The sequence below is a fragment of the Ambystoma mexicanum genome, chromosome 11 (assembly GCF_040938575.1).
Source record: "Ambystoma mexicanum isolate Mex_15411 chromosome 11, UKY_AmexF1_1, whole genome shotgun sequence".
NCBI lineage: Eukaryota > Metazoa > Chordata > Amphibia > Caudata > Ambystomatidae > Ambystoma > Ambystoma mexicanum.
The window spans coordinates 870,153,899-870,172,403 of record NC_090934.1 but is presented as its reverse complement, the minus strand read 5'-3'; the positions used below and the strand labels follow the sequence as shown (position 1 = coordinate 870,172,403).

Here is an 18,505-nt window from a genome sequence, read left to right as displayed (position 1 = left end):
GGAATGGGGCTTCCAGACAGCTACACATATTACTGAGCCTCCCAAATCAGGGCCCTGGTACCCCACCTAAGAGGTGACAAACACAAACAATCGAAAACCACCTCCTGAGACCCGTAACGCTTGGGGAATGGCTCTGGGCCTCAAAATCCTCATTCCCAGCGAAAGCTTTGAACCATTATGCAATAGTGTCCCTACTACGGCTCTGGTGGATCGAAAGAGAAATGAAGGGACACACCACATGGCCCTCGCCAATGAGCCATATCTGGCTCCCCTCCCCCCTTAGAAATGAAATCCAGGAGCCACAACGCTTCCAAAAATGGTTTGAAGCAGGCCTGGAAAGAGTAGGGCAAATGGTAAAAGGGAACCAAAGCATTTCACATCAAGAAATTGAAACAGGCCTGCAACTAAAACCCCTCTGACCTCTCCGGTTCCTACAATTAACGGGAGTCCTGATGGCCCCCAAATGGAAGGACAAGTTGCAAAGAATATAAACCCCCTTTGAAAAAATCCTTAGTGAAGCCGCCTCCACCAAAGGCCTCACCTCTGCGCTATACAAGACCCTCCTTAGCAACCATCAGAAAAGGGATGAAGCTCTGAAAAAAAGATGGGGAAAAGACATGGGCCCTAAGATGAACGACCACCTATGGAAGCAAATGTGCAAATCGGCCCACAAAACCTCCATCTCCGCTCACTACAAGTTACACGGCCTAAAATTGCTACACAGATGGCACTATGACCCTACACGCCTAGCCAACATGTTCAACCAAACTAGCCCCCAATGCTGGAGACAATGTGGGACCCCAGCAGACTACAGGCATATGTGGTGGGCCTGCCCAAGAGTCCAAGAATTTTGGAAAGAAGTTCTAGCGTGGATCAAAAGGATTGACGGGGTACAAAGGGAGTCCGCCCCCGATTAGTCCTATTCACCCTGGAAGAACAAGAAGATCGCTGGGTGAGACTCCCCCACATGCCACACTTCTATTGCTAGCGGCGAGGGTCTGAATCACCAAAACTTGGAAATCATCAACACTCCCGACAGAATCACAGTGGGCACGAAAAGCTGGGGAAATATACAAAATGGAGAACTCACAGGGGTGTTACACAAGATATCACCTAGGAGAGAACTGGAATGGGAGGACCTTCCTGGGCATCTACAAAAAAGGAACAATCCCATCATAAATAGAAAACCCAATTGAAACACTTGTAACCCTTCATAATTATGTTCAGCATTACTCGTCTCGTCTCAAGGGGAGGGGGAGGGGAAAGGGTCTACTAATGTTTAAATGTTAGCTCAAGACGGCTTTTAAGTGCATGAATGTAATGATGCAAGAAGAACGAGTGAAAGAAAAAATGCTACAGACACAAATGGAAGAGATTCACAATCTGGTGCCGTTCACAGACGATCGACCTGTGAGGGTCACAAACTCTCTCAAGTACTGCCATATTTGCTGTCATTGGCTAAATCAGGGCTGGCTCACGCCTCCATCAAGGTTCATCTGACTGCTATCTCCCGCTACACCAGATCCCCGGGACGGTCTTCGTTGTGGTCACACCATCTTGTTAAGGAATTCATCAAGGGACTGTTTCGTTCGTTCCCGCCGGTGAAGGCGCCGGCCCCCGGCTTGGGAACTCAACGTGCTGACCAGGCTCATGGGCCCTCCATTCGAAACTATGCTGACAGTTCCACTGAAGTTTTTGTCATGGAAGACAGCTTTCCTCGTGGCCATCACCTCTGCTCGACGGGTGGGTGAGATCCAGGCCTTGTCCTGTAAACAACCTTACTTAACTTTCCACCAGACAAGGGTGGTGCTGCAGACGCACCCCTCCTTCGTGCCCAAGATGCTGTCGGACTTCCATCTAAACGAGCCATTGGTGTTACCTGTGTTTTTTCCGACGTCGCCGTCGGAAAGGACTTTGCACTTGCTGGATGTGGCTAGAGCGCTGAAGTTTTATGTGGCCCGCACAAAGAGTTTCCGGAAAACTTCTCAGCTATTTGTGAACTTTGGTCCTGTGAACCATGGGAAGGCCCTGTCCAAGGTTTACATTTCCAGGTGGCTCTCTGGCTGTATCACACACTGGGCCTCATTCCAAAGTTGGTGCTAAGGGATTACCGGCACCTGTAAGGACACCGGTACCGGTAATCCCTAACCACCCTATTCCGAGGTCCCTTAGCGGGTCCCTTCCTTAACGCCAGGTCTGACCTGGTGTTAAGGACGGGGCCCGTTAAGGGACTTCAGAGCTAGTTATTAGCAACTTCCCTGTTTCCATTGAGCCCTATGAGGGCTCAAATGGGAATGGGGAATGGTTTGGTGAATGGGGATTTACCGGTCCCGCCAAGGTCGGACTGGACCGGTAAGTCCTCATTTCACCAAACCGGAGTCGGTACCGGTATGGGAGACAGTCATGGCGCAAACAGCGCCATGACTACCTCCATACTCGGAATGAGGGCCACTGTCACTGAAGTTCTACTGCGTCGACAGGGATTCCAGGGAGGAGTCCAGAATCGGCCAAGCAGTGCTGCGCAACCTGTTCGCTTGAAGGTGAGCCTGGTAAGGAGGTAAGAGATGCTTATGTTGAGCCTTGCCACCTCCCGTGGTTGTGCATGTGTGTACTGCTATGCATTCTTTATTCATGAGCAAGTGAATCCATGCCAGAACCCATGCTAGAGAAGGAACAAGTTACTTACCTGTAACTGTTGTTCTCCAGCATGGGTCTGGCATGGATTCACATGCGAACCCTCCTGTCTGCCCCTCTGCGCTCTTCTCTTGATCCTACTGCCACTTTAGTTGCTACCAAATCTGAAGATGGCTGCCAGAGGAGGGGCTTGGGTAGAGGGCAGTCATTGGATGGGGGCAGTATGACCCAGAGCTCAGTGATTGGTCGTTAGGAGAAAGAAAGTTCAGAAAATAAACTGATTTTTTTCTTTTACCATGGATTTCCAGCCTGACGATGGGGAATATTCATGAGCATGTGAATCCATGCCAGACCCATGCTGGAGAACAACAGTTACAGGTAAGTAACTTGTTCCATATCTAACGTGCTTTTCCACAGATATGCTAGATCGCTGGGTAATTGGAGGGAATGAGGAGCTGGTTAATGGTTGCTACCAGGATCACTTATTGAGTTGGTTTTAAAAAAAAGTAATTCTCAATAGTTAAGTCAGTAAAGTGGCACAACTTCTTTCATGTGCTAGTATTTATGTAAAGTTTTGTGCCTGGCGCAAGCCACCTTAATGGGATCCCCCTCGCTAGCATCTTCCAATCCTCTCTCAACTAGTCTGCTCTCTATTGAGCACGTCTGCTCCTTTCATCCATCTCCAAAAGGATGTTCGCACCTGACTCTTTGGCCCCTTACTTTGACCAAGCCCTCACTTCTTCACTTTCCAATTTCATTGACACACTTGCCACCTTTTTTGGTCATCACTATCCTTGCTTGCATCCCCCTCCTGCCCTCAACTCCTGAACTCTCCAGCCATCCCAAAACCGAAGACATCCAGGTGTTGCTACCTCTTTCGCTGAGGAATTGATCGCTCACCCATGATTCTGATTGCCTATAAGTGTCACACTCTATGGGTCCCTCCCGATGCTCTTCCTCACCTTTCACTTCAAAAGAGCAGTCTTGAACTTCGGATTCCTTTTTCTTACGGGATCTTAGGGTTTCCTTGGGCTTCTTTTCCTTCTTTCTCTGATGAAGGCAAAGACGAGCTCCCTCGGAGGCCACGGTGACCAGAAATGAACCTAAGTCCGGGGAGACTACCCCAAATGCAGAGAAAAAGCCTCAAAGGCATAAAAAACCCAGATGATTGTAGACTTGTTCAGGTGCTTTCTTGTCCAAATATGCTGGTATACTGCAGAACAGGACACTCCGGGAAGTAAGTTCTTCACCTTTGACAAAGTTCGAATAACCAAGATAACAGATCCTTCAAGTTGTACACCTTCCTTGGGATGCCTCAAGGTGTCTAGGGGGGCTGTCTTGATAGGGTACAATCTCCTGAAGACAAGAGACCGATACCGGAGGTAGAATACACAGGAAACCGTCTAAACTGCAGACGCGCGGTAGCAGAGTAAAAAGAAGAGATGAGAGAGGAAGCTGTATGTGGATTTAAGGTAAGGACAGTGAAGAAAGGAATACCGAAAGTGTAATACAAGAGGAATGAGCGGAAGTAAACGGAAGACGCAAGGGAACGTCTCCGTCCACAAGATCAGATGACGGTGGACCGTAAGACGCTGGGAAAAAATACACTGCAAGAAGGGTTACAAAGTAGTAATAAGAAGAAAAGCCCAAACCCTTAGATAGATTTAGGTAACAGGAGAAACCGAAGTATGCAAACCTTAAACCCCGAACGGTGGAAAAGGAGCGAGAGGTCAAACGGGTGACCGCCAAGGGGGTAGATACCAGGAGGAAACAATGAGAAGAAGTAGATAGATAGATAGAATACACGGGAAAAGCCAGCAGTAGTAAAACCAGAGAGTGCTGGTGAGCGTACACCTAAGACGGATACAACACAAAGATGTGAGTCTCCGCCCCCTATATATATCCGGCGGCCAAATTGGAGGAACACTAGACCGCTAATGGCAAAACTAAGGAAACTATGCATGCTTCCAGCGTTGCCACAATTTCCAGTGTCTGCGCATGACAATAAGACTATGTGGGTCATTACGAGGTTGTAGGTAGCCATGGCGCTATTAGCGCCATGGCTACCCCCTTACCGCATACTGGGTCCGGGTTCCCTGAATGGGGGATTACTGGGCCATTCCAACTTTGGAGGACCGCGTATTTCCCCATTCAGGAACCCATCCCCATTCCTATTCGAGCCCCCATAGGGCTCAATGGGAATGGGGACCATGCTAACAACGGGCCCGTTAATAACGGGCATGCTGGTCCTTTAGCAGCTCTCACTAAGGGCGACTGGTAAAACCAGCCGCCCTTAGTGGGAGCCACTAAAAGACCTCGTAATGCGGCGGTAAGGGGTTAACGGCACCTTTACCGGCGCCGTTAACCCCTTACAGCCAACCTTGTACGCCAACCTTGTAATGACACCCTATGTCCTTTCCTGCACCAATGCTCTTCACTCTGCCATTTCTGATTACTATACTGGTCTTGTATCCCTTCTTCATTCTCACCCCAAGCTTTAATTTACCCTCCCAACTGATTCCTCACTCAAAATATGCTCCCTATTCCATCCTGATTGCGCACTCTGTTGTTTACCCCTTGAGTCTGCTCCCTTGGGCTGGGCCTCGACCCTACGGAGATCCTTTGCCAGACCCAATACACGTACAGTCAAGATACAATAATGGGGGAATCTGGTAAGTCAAACAGAGCCTCTAAGACCCCTGGGGGCAAGAAGAAGGGCCCCATGGACACATTTACCAATACGGCTAGCCATCCTGTGGCAATTTGCACGCAGCCAGATGAGGAAGAACAGGTTGAACGGGATGTGTTGGACAGAGAGGACAAACTGGCCACGCTAGTTCAGAATGGATTCCTGGCTTTAAATACCAAACTGGATGAGATAGTAGCTAGTAGCTACTATAGGCTCCTTGAAAGCCAGGATCGATAAGGAGAGTGCTCTGGTCACCGAGGCTGAAGGTAGGATAAGTGTTAATGAGGATACTATCGGGCACCACAGTCGTGATATATCCTATATTAAAGACACAATGAGCAAGCTACAGAGCAAGTGTGAGGACCTCGAATCCAGGTCCAGAAGAAACAATATCCGCGTTGTTGGAGTGGCCGAATCCTTCGGCAAGGGCCAGATGAAGAAACACATGGAAGAACTCCTTAAATCCTTATTTGGGCCTGAGGCATTGTCTGAACACTTCCTTGTTGAGAGGGCGCACCGTACCCTTGCCCCGACGCCCAAGCCGGGGGCGCCGCCTCGGACTATTAATTGCTCGCCTGCTGAACTACAGGGACACAATCCTGCATCTGGCTAGAGAGGCTGGCACATTGCATTATGAGGGAAACCGCATACATATCTATCCGGACTTTTCCGCCTCTGTCCAGGCGAGCAGACGATCATATGAACCTGTTAAGAGGCTCCTCAGAGAACGGCAGATCACGTACGCCTTGATGTTTCCGGCCAAAATGAGAATCCAACATGCTGGGAGGTCGCACTTTTTTGAGAACCCATCCGAAGCCCTATCCTATATTGAGTCTTCTATACCCCTCCCTCCAAGAGGGGAGCGACCTTCCCCGAACAATAGACCCCGACCTGCGGACTAGGAAGCACGCATGTTCATGATTTGGCATTCAGTGGTTCTGTGGCTCCATTTCACGGGCCCTTTGGATGGGAGATTACAGTCAGCCATCTCCTGTAAGAGGTGGCGTTGGTTGCCGGGGTTGGCGGCCATGTGAGGCAACATGGCTACCCCGGGAGTGCTCCACAAGTTTAGGATCAGACACTGTCGAGTTGGGGCAGACGGTGAGGGTGGTGGGCGGATGAGGATGGGGAAAGTTGGGGACTGTTTTTTTCGAACCCCATGGAGTGTAGTTGGATGGTTGCCCAACTGCACGGGTCTCTGTTCTGGGATGGTCCGTTTGGAAAATGGTTATGAGTTATGTTGAAACAAGTGGTCTGGAGTGCACTGACATGGTCCGGTATGCCTGATTTGACATCTGGGAGTCTTGGGTTACTATCCTTACAATTGTTTTGCAAGGTCCTGCTCACGCTTTGAGGGTTAAAATTGTTTCATGGAATGTAAGTGGTCTAAATAAACGTTTGAAAGCCAAGAAGGTGGGAAACTACATAGTCAGGCACGGTGCCCAAATTATTATGTTACAGGAAACTCATACTGTTGGTTCTGATAACGATATACTGTTGTCTGGTTGGGGCAAGTCCAGATTCTGTACCAACTACTCGTCCCAGGTCAGGGGTGTCGCTACACTTATACACCCGAATCTTGGGCTCCGACTCGAAGGCCATAAACTAGACCATCAGGGCAGATATGTTCTGGTCTGGGGCTCGATCGCTGGTCAGCAGATATTGTTGGCCAACACCTATGGGCCGAACATTGATGACCCTGCCTTTTATACAGATGTATACCAACTGATCTCTGCGATCGATATTCCTAATATAATCTGGGGGGGGAGATTTTAATATGGCTATGAACCCGGTACTTGATAGATCCAGTACGACTGTTAGAGCACCAAGCAGGTCTGTCCTAACTATGCAAAGTATTCTTTCGCAGCTCGCCCTAGAGGATGCCTGACGTGCCCTCGACCCGACTGCGAGGGGATACATGTACTACTCATCGGTTCATGATTCCGAGTCCAGAATCGATTACTGGTTTGTCTCCCCCTCTTTGATTGCTGGAACACAGGCATGTGAAATATTGGCTCGCACGATGTCTGACCATGCCCCTATAACGCTGGAGGTCACCTTTCATAACTGCCCTAGACCCCCCAAGAGATGGAGGATGCCCGAGGGTTTGTTGAGGGACCCCGGGGTGGTGGAGGCGCTGCACACTGAGATTTCTGAGTTCCTCGAAATTAACATCGACTCAGTCGATAAATGCTCCACGGTGTGGGAATCCTTCAAGGTTTGGGTCAGGGGCAAGCTACTTTCCAAATCTGTGGGTCTTCTTAAGGGAGTTCGGGCTGAACTGGCCCTGACTGAAGGTAAACTGAAAGTTCTGGAAGACACTTATGCTCGCACCCATGACAAAGCCTTATTAGCTGACATACAGCAACTTCTCCAGGAATTTAGCAAACTAGCGTCCAGGGAAGTGCAGTTCATCGCCGCACCAATCCGAGCCCGGAGATATGGCGAGGGCAACAAGGCTGGTAGGACACTATCTAATCTACTCAAACAGGACAGACACACTAATCAAATTACCAGCATACAGAAACCCAACGGTGCGGTGTTGGTCAATGAGAACGAGATTAATGCTGAGTTTGCTGGGTTCTACGAACAGTTGTATAGTAATAGAGACACTAAATCGGCTACTGAGATAGGGGCATACCTTGCGACACTGTCGCTGCCGAAACTCCAAGAGGAGACCCGCCTGGCAGTGGATCAACCTCTCACTGTAGATGAGATTGCTGAGGCAATTAAAGATTTAACGTCCAATAAAGCTCCGCGGTTAGATGGCCTGGGCACATAGTTCTACAAGGAATACAGTGCGGAGCTTGTTCCGTTGTTGTTGCGGGTCTGGGAAGAATCCCTGGACTGTAATATACTTCCTGTATCCATGAGAGAGGCATTGATAACCGTTCTTCCTAAACCTCGTCGCCCTCCACAGGATATGTCGTCCTATAGACCGCTATCTCTTATTAACACAGATGCCAAAATATTCGCCAAGGTACTGGCCAATAGGCTTTTACCGGCGGTTCCGACACTCGTTCATCCGGATCAGAATGGGTTTGTCCCCGCTAGATCTACTGCGCTTAACCTGCGCAGGCTATTTGGCATACTGGCCCAGATTGACCCGGGAAGAAACGCTGTGGCCGTTTCATTGGATGCCGAAAAGGCCTTTGATTCTGTGTCCTGGGTCTACTTACTGGCAGTACTTGAGGCATTTGGGATAGGCCCGAACTTTATTAGGTATGTGAAATTGCTTTACACGGAGCCCGGGGCCCGGGTCCTAACCAACAAGGCAATCTCAGACATGTTTCTCCTGGGACAAGGCACTAGGCAAGGCTGCCCGTTTTCACCTATACTATTTGCCCTAACAATAGAACCAATGGCAATAGCGGTCAGGCTTCGACATTCCAGCAGGGGCATTAACCTAAAGGGGGCGACCCAGCTAATCTCTCTATACGCGGACGACACGCTCCTATATATCCGTGAGCAGGAAAACAACCTAGCGCCTGTAATGGCGGAGATTCAAGAGTTCACTTCATACTCTGGCTACTCCATAATCAAGGACAAGTCAGAGGTTTTCCCGCTTACACCGGCAACTGGCTGCCCTGGCTCATTGGGGGGGCTGAAGTGGTCTAGTGAGTCCATCAGATACTTGGGGATACTTGTGTCACACGATAAGAATAGGCTATATGCGGATAATCACGATGCATCACTACAGGTCCTGAAGGCCAAGCTTTTATTGTGGGACCGCCTTCCGTTATCATTACATGGCAGGGTAGCTGTGCTTAAAATAGTAGTTTTGCCTAAATTGTTATATCTGTTTGTGAACATACCGATTTGGCCGGGGAGACCCTTCTTCACTAAACTGAGGTCTATGGCTACAGCCTTCCTTTGGCATGGGCAGACTCCCAGAATTGGGTGGGGAAAAATAACTGAACCATACTCGTCAGGCGGACTGGCGACCCCTGATTTTGAATTATATTATTATGTGTCCCAGGCCCAAGTTCTCTAAGTATTGGTATTCCAGGGAGGGCGGCCCACCGCGTGTTGATGTACAGGAACTCACCACCTCTCCCACGAACATACAGTCTGTAATCTTCGATGCCCACTATAGGGATTAGTGTGATTTCAACCCGGTTAGTTGTACTGTCGGTGCCTGGAGGGCAATATTTAAGAGACTGGGATTGTCGACCCTATATAACCCAGAGGTTTCCCTCTGGAACTACCCTGGCATCCCCCCGACACACGATGTTTGTCTGCGATCAGCCTGGGACCCTGTAGACGAGATGCGCCTGGGAGATATGTTTATTGAGGGGAAATTTGCAACTCTTCAGCAGATAACTGGGGCGTTAGGCAGGGGCCCACTTAGGGTACTGCAGTACTATCGTATGAGATCGGCTTTCCAAAAACACTGGGCATCTTTCCCTGATGAACCCCCTACACACCCCTGCGTTCAAATGATCACGGCCGGGGGCCGCTTGAAGGTGTCCAGCCTATATGCCATAGTACAGACACACTCACCAACGGCCAATCTGAACAGAGATACATGGGAGAGAGATCTCCAGATCCCTCTAGATGATAAAACTTGGGACAGGTACTGCTCTCTCACCAAGAAAGTCTCCTTAAAAGCTGGACTGCGAGTAATCCCGTTTAAAATTCTCAATAGGTTGCACTACACCCCGGCCAAGATAGCCAAGTTCGCTGCTGATGCTCCAAGTCAATGCCCCAAATGCAAAACAGATTATGCTGGCTCGTTCCACATGTACTGGAGCTGCCCGGTGGTGGCTGGGTTCTGGAGGGAGGTGGCAGATGTACTTGATGAAATTACACAAATTCCCCTGGTGTTGACTCCACAGAAATACTTATTTGGGGATATAGGAAAGTGCTCCGAAAAGATTAGAAGACTGTTTAATGTCACATGTGCAGTGGCCAAAAAATGTATTCTGCAACAATGGAAAAACCCTGCACCGCCCACTGTGAAGCAGTTCCTCCGTGAACTGGTCTATGTAAACGAGGCTGAAGAACAGTTTGTCCTTACACACCCTTCCGTGAGCAGGCCCAAGGACATTTGGGGACCCCTCAGAATGTTTCTTTGTGATATGATCCCTGATGATGACAGTGATGTTTAGACCCGATTCCCCTGGTGGATTCGGGCTATATGTACTGCTATTTTCTTTGCTTTTTACTGATTTTCTCTATTTTCGTATCATTTTGATTGAAATTTGTACGATGATGCTGTGTTTGTGTTTTCCGGACCACTAATAAAAAAAGATTTTAAAAAGAAATAAATAAAAAATGCTCCCTATCCTGTTCTAGCCTCCTCCAAAATCAGATATGTGATACTTTTCCCACCTTCTTGCTCTTCCAAGCACACCCTTCTTTCTTTTGCCTGTCACCCCTCCTCGACCTTATCCTTCCCACTCCCCCGATGAGTTCCTACCCATCCTCCACTCACTCTTCCAGCGCTCCCATTGACCCCTTTTATCAAAGTTGTTGCGCCCAACAACTCCTACCCCTTCACACTTCATTCAATAATACCCTCTCCATCGTACCCTCTCCAACAGCTTCTTCCCTGCCCGCTGCAGAATAGCCACTGTTGTCCCCTTAATTAATAATCCGCCGTCTGACCATAATAGAGATGTCTTTAACAGCATTGTCCACAATCTTGCGCTTCAGTTGCCCTCCTCCATCCTGCTACTTCCTGCCCTCTCTGCAGCTTTTGATACAATGAACGATCCTGCCACCCTTCAAACCATCAAATCCCCTCCCTTGGCTTCAAGGACAGTGCTCTTGAGTGGGTAGATTATCTCTAACTGCTCCATCTTCATCTCACAGAACTCTTCCACTTCAAGTCTCCGAAGGATCAGCTCTAGACCCACTTCTCACCTCTGTTGGCGGGAGTACTAAGAAGGGAAGCATGTAGAAGGGAGGGGAAAAGGAGGCATGCGGAGAAGGAGGTTAATTGGTGTAAAGGAGGGGAATAAAGAAAGCAGTGGGTCCTAGCTGTTCTTTTGTCCTGTGGTCGATGCATCTATCAAACAACCTTCTTCTTGGGCAAACTCATCTCACCCTTTGGCTTTCAATACTACATCTCTGCTGATGTTTCACCTTCCCTCCTTCACCCTTTTTCTCTGTGGGCGCATTATGCAACTGCCTCTCAGCCATACATGATAAATGCCATTATGCAGTCTAAGGCTTAATATCACCAAGAAGGAAATCTTCTTTCTTCCTGCTCCCAATGCTAACCCTAGCCTCATCTCCTGACCACCTCTCTCCATCACCCAAGACTTAAAACCTTGGGGTTTTCTTTGACTGTGATGTAGGACTCCAGGAAATCGTCATGATTGCTCCAACTGCTGCCAGGGTTCGCCTTCTCAACCTAATGAGAATCCGCCTCTGCCTTCCCCCATCGATCAGCCAAAACCCTCATATCTGCCCTTGTGCTCAACAAGCTGGGCTACTATTCGAGCCTACTCCTTGCCCATCCCCCCATACTCCTTCTCTCTTCAAAATAAAGTTCTCCACTTACACCCTCTACAACGTACCAGATCAATTTCCCACTGACACCAGGCTCAATGGTTATCCATATAAAAAGCCTCCTTACACTGTGCAGTCGTCCTTTCTGCACAACTATGTCCCCTGACCTCCATGCCCCACATCCCGCTCCTCTATACTTGCCCCTCTCCGATGGAATGCCCTCCTCAACAACATATAGCCCATCAGTGGCATTATTAAAGACCAGACTTAAACTGCATCTGTTAACCAGCGAAGCACTCCCGCTCACCTACTCACACACACCCACTAACCGCTAACTGGCCCCAGTCTACCACTATGGGTAATGTTGCATCCGTATGCATACTAGATGCATGTTCCAGGTTTAGGCTCTTGAATATACACCGTATTTTTGGCTGCTCTTTAGTCTACGCCCCTTGTGTAGTTTTCAGTCTGGTCTTGCTCTTAATGTGACATCCCACCAGCCCCCCAATCCTCCCTTAGATATATATATATATATATATATATATATATATATATATATATGTGTTCATGTTCCTTTTCAAATTCCTTCATTAGCTCAGTAAGTCGTCTCTTTTTCCTTTTTTATTTAATTGTTCTAGAGGAAAACCATGCAGATTATGTGTGTTCAAACTGTGAAGTTTCAAAGATGTGGGGACAGACAAATATTGACATGACCAAATAAAATATTAGTAAAAATTAATTGTGCAGAATAGTTGCAATTACAAACTTGCTATCACACTAAATATTGTAGGCCACAGGGAGGGGTGAGACTGAAAGGAAGAATCAAGAGGTGGGAGGCTGTGTAATAGATATACCCTATTCTATGCATACCAATGCAAACTAAATATAATGAAAAATGTCAGATTGATTACAGATCCTATCTATACAGCTCCAAATAGCTTGTCAAAACTAGGTACCTTGGGTTTCGTTCAGAGAGATGAAATATATAAGCACATGTCAGCGCGGATTTCTTAAAGTATCTTCAATGGATCATAGCCAACACCTTTGAAACGTAAATATCCCCCCACAGCGTCCTCTTTCCAAAACCTGATTAATTGTTTGGACGTGAGGTATACCCAAATCAAGTTATGAAGATACAAAGTCCAGTGGACCTAATTTGAGCTGGGTTACTGGCGGCAGTGGACTAGGAACCAAAAGAGGCCCTGGATTTTTTGTTCAAAATTCCCCCATATTGCACTGTGCAAGCGAACATAGCATCTTAATTCTCCAGCATGGGGTCTGGCATGGATTCAAATGCTCATGAATATTCCCCGTCATCAGGCTGGGAATCCTTGGTAAAGAAAAAATCAGTTTTAGTTTCACTTCTGAACTGTCGTTCTCCTAACAACCAATCTGGTCTCTGGGTCATACTGCCCTCTACCTAAGCCCCTCCTCTGACAGCCATCTTCCGATTTTTACTGCATGTTCAAGTGTTGGGAGACCTTGTGCTTAGCTCTAAAACTTTTACTGCGTTTTGCGCTTTTTCGAAGAGTTTTACTCTATTTTTTCAGTCAATCGAGCCTCAAGCTCCATCGATCTACCTTCCGATTAACAGGGACCCGTTTTTTGGACTCTTCAGCGCCCCTCAAGGGTGAATTTTGTCGAGTTTTCTTCTTGGAGGATTCCAGAAGATTCTTCAAGGCCTACGCCGCGTGGACATGTCGTAGGAAAAGAAGAACTTGGTGCCCCTTTTCCAGATTTGTTCCGGCTGCATCTCGCAGAATGTATTTTCGGATGACGGACATTCCCTGTGCCGTTACTGCCTGCACACAGACCCGACGCATGTGGAGAAGAACTGTGCGTTTTGTCAGGGTATGGTGCCCTGCACACTGAAGGATTGGCACAGGCGCCTCAAGGAGTGGCTGCCGGCCAAGGCCCCTGCTCTGGGTGAGTCCCAGCAGCATGCCTCCCCTATCCAGAAGAAAGTTGAGTGGTCTTCTAAGACCTTTGAGGACGCCCCTCCCGCAGGGGTCCGACAAAAGGCTAAGCACCGCAAGTCCATTGTCACCGGGAGTGCCGTTGCGACAGGCTCCTAGGCGGCCAGGGCGAGTACATCGGCTTCAGTCACTAGCCAATGCTCAGGATCTTTGCAGAAGAAGAAGTCGGACCATCCGGGCAAACTCTTGGAGAAGACCCAGTCAGGCCCTCTGGAGAAGGCCAATGGGGAGCGGGGCTCAGACCCTCCCCCTAAAGTGAAGGCCACGTCTCGACCAAGGCTGTGAAGGCCCAGGTACATCCGACGAAGGCCCAACCTTCCATCAAAGGAGTGGTGGCGTCCCTCGCGAAGGCCGCAGTGGCGGATCCGCAGGGCACAGCCCAAAGGCGAGATTATCCCTGCCTGCTAGGAGGGATTCCTCCTTTCAGCCCATCAAAAAGACGGCATAGAAGATGATGACCATCATTTCACCAAAACTGTCTCCCTTGGTCGCACAGAAGGGGGGGGCATGGTGGCCGTCCAGGGCACGGATATCTCCTCAAACGAGGAGCTAACCAACTTCCAGACCTTCCAGGAGGAACAATGCATCGAGAGCGGGCCCTGCGGCAAGGATCCTGATGATGAAGGTGACGACGAGCAGACGGAGGAGCAGCAGGGCGCAGATGGCTTTGATGACCAACCTAGGCCACAACCGCCTTCTCCTCTGTCGCCACAGCTGCCTCAGCATCCACCTGGATATATCTTGGTGGACATTCTCATTGCCTTGCATACTCTGTGTTCGTAGATCCAGACGAGGATGCCTCCTGCACCGACGCCCCCCCCCCCCCTCAATGCTGGTACCGTCAGAGGAAACACCGGCTAAGAAGAGGAAAGTTCACCCTCCGCCTCCTTGCCACCCCTCACCTCCCTCTCCCCCAGCCCCAAATCCCCCCAGCCACCCCGAAGGATGAGACGGATCCTGACACGGCGGCGACTGGCACTGGCACAGATGACGACAGCGGATTGGGGATCTCCCGTCTCCGCCTCCCAGATCTTCACCACCTGACGAGATAGGCTTGTTCCACACCATGATCTCCAGGGCCTCAGAGCTATTCCAGCTTGTCCCTGAGGAGAAGAAGAAAGAGGGTTTCCTATATCAGCGCCGCGAGGCGAAGAGGAAGACCGTACTTTCGATCCCGCTCTTGGATGACATTTGAGACGAGGGGCTGTCCCTCATGAAGAACCCTTCCTCGGCCCCGGCGAAGAGGGACCGTTATGAGAAGAAGTACAGGGTGCTGGACTCTGCGCCTAAGTGCTTGCAGTCCCAACCGTCTCCGGACTCTGGTTTCGGCAGCAGCCAAGAAGAAGTCTTCGGGCTCCTCCTCTTCGGTGGCCTCCTCTTCCCCAGACAGTGAGGGGAAGAAGTTGGATGCCATGGGGCGAAGAGTTATCACGTCGGCAGCGACTACCATCAAGGCTGCCAATGCTCTCGCCATTGTGGCACGTTGCGACTGGGAGCTTTGGTTCAAGGTTGCTCCCATCCTGGACTTCCTTCCCGAAGACCGCAGGGTAGAAGCTTTGGAGATTCTACAGGAAGACGAGGTGGCATCGGACCACGCCATTACGGTGACATCGCAGACACTGGGTTTCCGCCAAATGGGCAACAGCGTTTGCCTTCGTCGGCGGGGCTGGCTGAGGGCAACAAATTTTCACCAGGATGTTTAGTCGAAGGCGTTGGACATGACCTTCAATAGGGACAATTTGTTTGGGAAGACTGTGGAGTCTCTTCAAGCCATCAAGGCGGACACAGGGCCGTCCTTTCGGCCTTCTGGCAGAAAATCCCATGGTTCTTTAGAAGGATTCGGTGGAGGTGCTTTGTCCTACTGTCAACCCTCCCGCTCTTCGGCCCAGGTGACCTACAGGGGCCGTGCCAAATCTGGAGGAGGACGTAGTCGTCACCAAGGTCCCCAAGGTGGCACATTGACGTCAAAACAGGATTGAACCGGCCGTGGCGTCAGGCCCCCACCCGTGCACCCTGGTGGGGGGCCGGCTGGCGAACTTCGTCAGCGTGTCGAAGACCATCTCCACCGACCGTTGGGTGCTGGGCACTCTCCCACGCACACACCCTGGAATTTCAATGGAAGTGTACCCATATACCACAAGTAGCCCAGCAGGAAAATGATGTCCCTCAGCTGCTGCTGGTGGTGCGGGCCATGCTAAAAAAAGGGCACGATAGAGCTCGTCCCAAAGAGGCTCCGGGGTTCCGTAGTGTACACTTGTTACTTCCTCGTCAAAAAGAAGACCAGCAGTTGGAGGCCCATCCTAGACCTCTGTCGTCTGAACAAGTACATCAAGTCCCAAAAGTTCTTGATGGTGACTCTTCAGCACGTACTAGGACAGCTAGAAGAGGGGGACATTGTATCGTCGCTGGTTACTTATTTTCACATCCACAAGGGTCACCGCAAGTTCCTGCGATTCGTGATCAAGGGCAACATGTCGAGAAGCTTCCAGTACAAGATTCATCTCGACGAGAGCTTCCGCCGATCGATACAGTGGTGGGGAGTCCGCTCACATCTGTCCGGAGGCGTGGATTTCCAGACCCCACCACACCCGGAGACGGTCACGACGGACGCTTCTCTGGGCGGTTGTGGTGGGCCCACGCAAGAGGCCTCTGGCAACAGGAGGAGAAGACGTTGCACATAAACACCTGGTTAAAGAAAGTTCCTATCACATTTTGAGCAAATGAGGCTCAAAGAGTTTACATGGGGGCATCTATTTTGTGATTTCAAGCAGCCTCCCCTGTTCATGTAAAGCTCTGCTCTGGTGGCACTAATCAAGCAACAAAAGCCCCCAAATGGGAGCTTTTGCGCACTGCAGCCAGAGCAGAGCTTAACATGGAGAGGAGGCTGCCTTCACTTTCATTTTGTTTTCTGTGCTCCCCAATCCCAGGGAAGCACAGAAAACGTAAAATGAAAGGTAGAGCAATTATAAATACTTAGCCGGCGGCTGCCAGTGGAGTTTTCATAATTGCTGTGACCTTCTTTTTAAGTTTCCCGTGCTCAGGAAACTAAGTCGCAGCAATTATGAATACTTCCCTGGCATCCGGCAGAGTATTCATAATTGCCAGGACTTGCCTACAGTAAAAGGTGCTGCAATTATATATACAACAAGGTTGTATTTATGATTGCAGTGGCTTTCACTTTGCGTCTCCCGGGCTCAAAGCAAAAGCCAGCGTAAGCATAAATACAACACGGTTGTATTCAGGATTGCCATGGTTTTCTTTTAAGTTTCCCGGGCTCCCCCTGGCCGGAGGAGCCCGGGAAACTTAAAAAGAAAAACAAGGAAATCATAAATACAACTTAGTTGTATTTATGATTGCGGTGTCTTCCGCTTTGAGTCTCCCGGGCTCCCCTGTCCTAGACAACCATTCCCTGTGTTACCAATAAGGCAACCACCACTCGCACACAAGCCTGCCTAGCAGAATAATTGTTTCTCCTACAGGAGCCAGGACATCTCTAGGCTCAAAATGAAACTGGTATGCAAAATAAAACACAGGAAAACAGCTTTCACTTGCCTCTCCCCTGCCTACTGGAACCCCATCCCGCTGTCAATCCAGTCTGCACCAACTGCAGTTTAGGAAGGCAATACTTTACTCTCCAGTAAATAGCTTGTTGGCACTAGGTCTTCGCATCCTCACATCACATCCCACCCCTGTGGCTGGTTCATCCCATGTCACATATTGTAACCCACTTTTCATGTTATGTTGCCCTTAACGACCCGTACAATTCCATGTTTCTTTGATGGGTTCACACTATATAATACCCCATATATTGCCGTAGAATGCAATGCACTGCTGACCACACCTAGACCTTTGTGAACTACTGCCATTCATAGTCTTTCTGATTTCTTTACATGCTGTCTTCATCTCTAATCGGTACATCTCTTCTTTTTGTTTTTTAGGCGCGGGATCGAAAGTTTGTGGGGGATATTAACGGGGCCACCAGCTATGGCTCAACAGCGAAGTCCCTGAATATCACAGCCCTTGTACTGAGCCTGCTCTTCATCTTCCTCTTCATCGTCCTAGTGGCCACTGGTGTGATTGTTTTGCAAAGTGTAATCAGGCTGAATTAAACCACAACTTCTGGGAGCCTGGATCTGGGAAGTTACCTGCCAAACCACAGTATTCCGATCCAGCACTGTGAATATACTACTATGACTTCTAACTTTACACCATCCTGGCACGCTTGGAGAGTTGAGGCATCTCTGTAGAACTAGCTTGCATTATAGCAGGGATAGCTTTTTTTGTAGCAGTACCTACACTGAGCAAACAAAAGAGTTTAGAGTTTCCAAGTTTAGACTATAACCGTTTTGTTGTCTTTTATATGGGAGTTTTCTGCATTTTAAGGGGTGTTTTGGGCACCAGTGAAATATATACCACATTTGTGTTCCTGGTTGTATTTTGTATTGTGTATTTGTGACTTTGTGGCGAGCATACACATCTATTGGTTGAGTGAGTGTGTTAACACTATAAATAAGAAGTGTTTGTGTCTAGCTATGGTGGTGTGTTTTTTTTCTGTAGCTAAAGAGCTGCATTTCAGTGTACCACCATGGACCGCTATTATTGTGTGTCAATACGATCTCCTGCCGCATTTCCCCCACCATAAATATTGATAACAAACGGACTCCAGTACAAAGATATGCCACTCTTCCTGACTGAGCGTTTCAGTATCATATTGTAATAGTAACCTCTACACAAAATCGAAATAATC

At 49.0% G+C, this 18,505-nt stretch overlaps 1 protein-coding gene across 1 annotated transcript in view; it reads left to right on the top strand.

Moving 5' to 3' along the window:
• The window catches only part of LOC138503863 (interferon-induced transmembrane protein 1-like), a 114,752-nt gene extending 96,465 nt beyond the window's left edge, over positions 1-18,287 (top strand). Inside the window, exon 2 of the mRNA XM_069623922.1 lies at positions 17,697-18,287. Coding sequence (XP_069480023.1) covers positions 17,697-17,867 — 171 coding nt within the window. The 3' untranslated portion in view covers positions 17,868-18,287. The remainder of the gene's footprint in view (positions 1-17,696) is intronic.
• Positions 18,288-18,505: the final 218 nt, after the last annotated feature.